The sequence below is a fragment of the Ochlerotatus camptorhynchus genome, unplaced genomic scaffold, assembly GCF_037179485.1.
Source record: "Ochlerotatus camptorhynchus isolate MF236.1 unplaced genomic scaffold, CSIRO-AGI_Acam_v1.1 ptg000144l, whole genome shotgun sequence".
Lineage (NCBI taxonomy): Eukaryota > Metazoa > Arthropoda > Insecta > Diptera > Culicidae > Ochlerotatus > Ochlerotatus camptorhynchus.
In genome coordinates, this window is record NW_027040634.1 from 2,397,158 (window position 1) to 2,400,138 (window position 2,981).

The 2,981-nt window shown below is 39.1% G+C and overlaps 1 protein-coding gene across 1 annotated transcript; it reads left to right on the plus strand.

The window, feature by feature from the left end:
- The first annotated feature begins 289 nt into the window (after positions 1-289).
- Positions 290-1,135, plus strand: LOC135700929 (facilitated trehalose transporter Tret1-like). The gene has a single exon (XM_065221600.1). It carries the CDS (start codon positions 290-292, stop codon positions 1,133-1,135), a length of 846 nt encoding a protein of 281 aa, XP_065077672.1.
- The last annotated feature ends 1,846 nt before the right edge of the window (positions 1,136-2,981 follow it).

The following is a 2,981-nucleotide window of genomic DNA, read 5'->3' on the forward strand; positions in this document are numbered from 1 at the left end:
TCCCGTAACGACAGGATGGCTACTGATGGCGTTTGGCAACTCGGTTGGATACTTGTACTTGGCACGATTTTTGTTTGGATTATCTTCCGGGATGGTATTTTCAGTGAAACCTTTGTATCTTAGCGAAAGCTGCTCGCAAAATATCCGTGGTTCAGCAGTGGTGTTATGCGATGTATGTGGCAAGCTGGCAGTCATCGTGATGTACGGGATTGGCCCGCACGTTGAATTCAGAACTCTTGCTTGGATTGGCATGATTGGTTCGATCGTATTTGTACTTTCTTTCGTGTGGATGCCCGAGTCTCCACATTTTCTGCTGAGTAAAGGAAAATTCAAGGAAGCTGAGAGTAGTTTAGCGTGGCTTCGCCGTTCCAGCAATGTGACCAAGGAACTCGAAGCGATGAAAGAATTTGTGCAACGTTCCAAACATGAAAGCGGTTCATTCTGGCGAATGTTCGCTCCTGCTTATCGCAAAAATATACGCATCGTGTGGATTCTACTGTTTGGCATGAGCTTTACTGGTGTGTTCATGATCATGGCATATGCTCAAACGATCTTCATACAAATATCAAGTGACATTAAGCCCTCAGCGATGTCGCTGATCTTCGGAATCATCCAAACATTGTCTTCAGCACTCGCAGCATTGACCATCGATCGAGTGGGACGGCGACCACTGTTGCTCTTTTCGACAGGCGGAACCACGCTGGGACTTTTGGTTATATGTGTGTATTTTACAATTTCCACCGAAAACGATGCACCATTCTTGGGCTGGATGGCATTCATCGCAATGTTGTTGGTTGTGGTATCCTTCGGTATGGGTTTGCTCGTTATTCCTCCCATTTATGATGCTGAAGTACTTCCGATACCAATTCGAGCATATACCAACGCTACCAGTACCAGTATCTTTGGTTTGGCATATTTCATGAATATGAAACTGTTTCAAATCTTAACGGACAACGTTGGTGCTTACGTTCCTTTCGCGGGATACACCGTAGCTGGGTTGATTACAGGTGTATTGATCTACATTTACGTGCCAGAGACGAAGGGAAGGTCTTTGGAAGAAATTGAGCACATGATTGCAAAGGGGCAGGTGAAGACGGTGAAACGTGCGAGTGTTGTGGAACTGTTCAATGGTTGATTTAAAATTTGATAATTTTGTATGTGATAAGTTTCGAGAGGTTTTGTAGCAAGAAATAATTAATAACATTCGAATCTTTGATAGTTTGAAAGAATTGACCTTCACTAAAACGTTTGATAGGGATATACAATCAGCATCAGAATCAACTTTTACTGCTTTTTTATAACATGAGATACCTGAAATGTACTACATTGTAAATGCGGTGTGTTTATAAATAACTGATAACAACAGAACTGATAGCTGATAACATAATTTCCCTTGGACATATTTCATAATGTAAAGCTTACGCATTGTCGTTATCTATCCGGTTTGAAGCAGATTGTAGCGTTTAGCCATAGTCATACTTAAATGTCAAGTCTGCCGTGAATTATCATTATTCTTATCTCGGCGCAAGCATGAGCGAAGAGAGGAGCGAATCCAAAATGATGTTTTTAACAACATGTATGCATGTAAGTAGCCACTATCCTAGCTTGGGTCTTGCCCTGCATGTGGCTCCACTCAATAGCAAGATCAAATTTCGTCATCATTCTGAATTCAACATACTGCTGTATGATGGGCCAAAAGGGGTTGGACGGGCCTGTAAGCAGAGATACTTAAATAACTTGAAATTTGCAATACATGTTAAGCTTTCCACGGGATGGTTTGTTTGAGAAGAGCGCATCAAATTAATTGCAACTGTTGGATTCAAATGGAACTATCTAGACTCCGGCTGGCACTCCACTCCATTGTTCAGCTGCAACTTCAATGATACTCTGATGCTCCTTACCGTCCCAGTATTTGTTTTTATATTTGTACAGAATAAATGTATGCATGATCATGTTATATTTAATGTGGATGAAATGTATAGGGGAATGCAAATTATTAGAAATGAATATTTCAATATTACAAAATGCAATAACCAAAAATATTTAACTTGATTGGAAAAAGGGAAAAATAGCATGTATGAAAATAGGTTTAAAACATTGAAAATATATAAATAAATGATATAGGGGAATTTACGTATTCTCGGCAACCTAAGCAGCGACCTTCTTTCTATAGCCTTTTTCTCTAAGGAACGCACATATATTTGGTTTTTTTACAATCTTTTGCTGCCAACTGCTCTAACAAGTTCAGTCGAAAGAATTGTCAAAAACTGTTTTGAAACGCTTTTACGAAGCTCCAATCTTCTCTAGTGAGAACGAGTATTGTCGGCAACCAGTTTTTCTTCGGCAACCGTTCCATTTGAACTGCATGTAAATCTGCTGTTCTATTATCGGCAACTCGAAATCAGCTACAATTTGTAGTGCGTGTGTTGCATTTCAAGAAAACCTTGCTAGATTGCTTTTTATCAGTGGTAAAAATATAGTCAAATTGAAGCTGAAAGCATAAAGAATCGTTTGCATGCATTCAGTGAAAATAGTGTTTCAATTTGTGTTGCCGAAAAAAGTCTGTCATGCCGAAGCCGTCATTTCCCCTATGAAAAATTTTGTCTTTTTTTCTCTCACATATTATCAAATTTTGCATCAGTAGTAGACAACAGAATAAGGGAATGATTTTTTTTTGACAAGGTCTACATGTCCAAATAGTTTTATTGAACTCTGAGAGGGTGCTGCCAATTCCAAATACGATTTGGCGAGAAATGCATCATGTGCCCTTTTCATATGAAATTCTCGATTAAAGGGTGATACGGTCAAAACTTGGTCAATATCAACTTGACGTATTTCTTTCAATTTTGCATTTAAAAAACCTGAACACCCCTCATTTTGAAGGTGTGTGTGTGTAGAATGTTGTTCCTATTTTGATTTTGGAATTCACTCTTCAGTTGTCAAAATGCCGTCCAAGCAAGAAGAGCAGCGTATCAAAATTT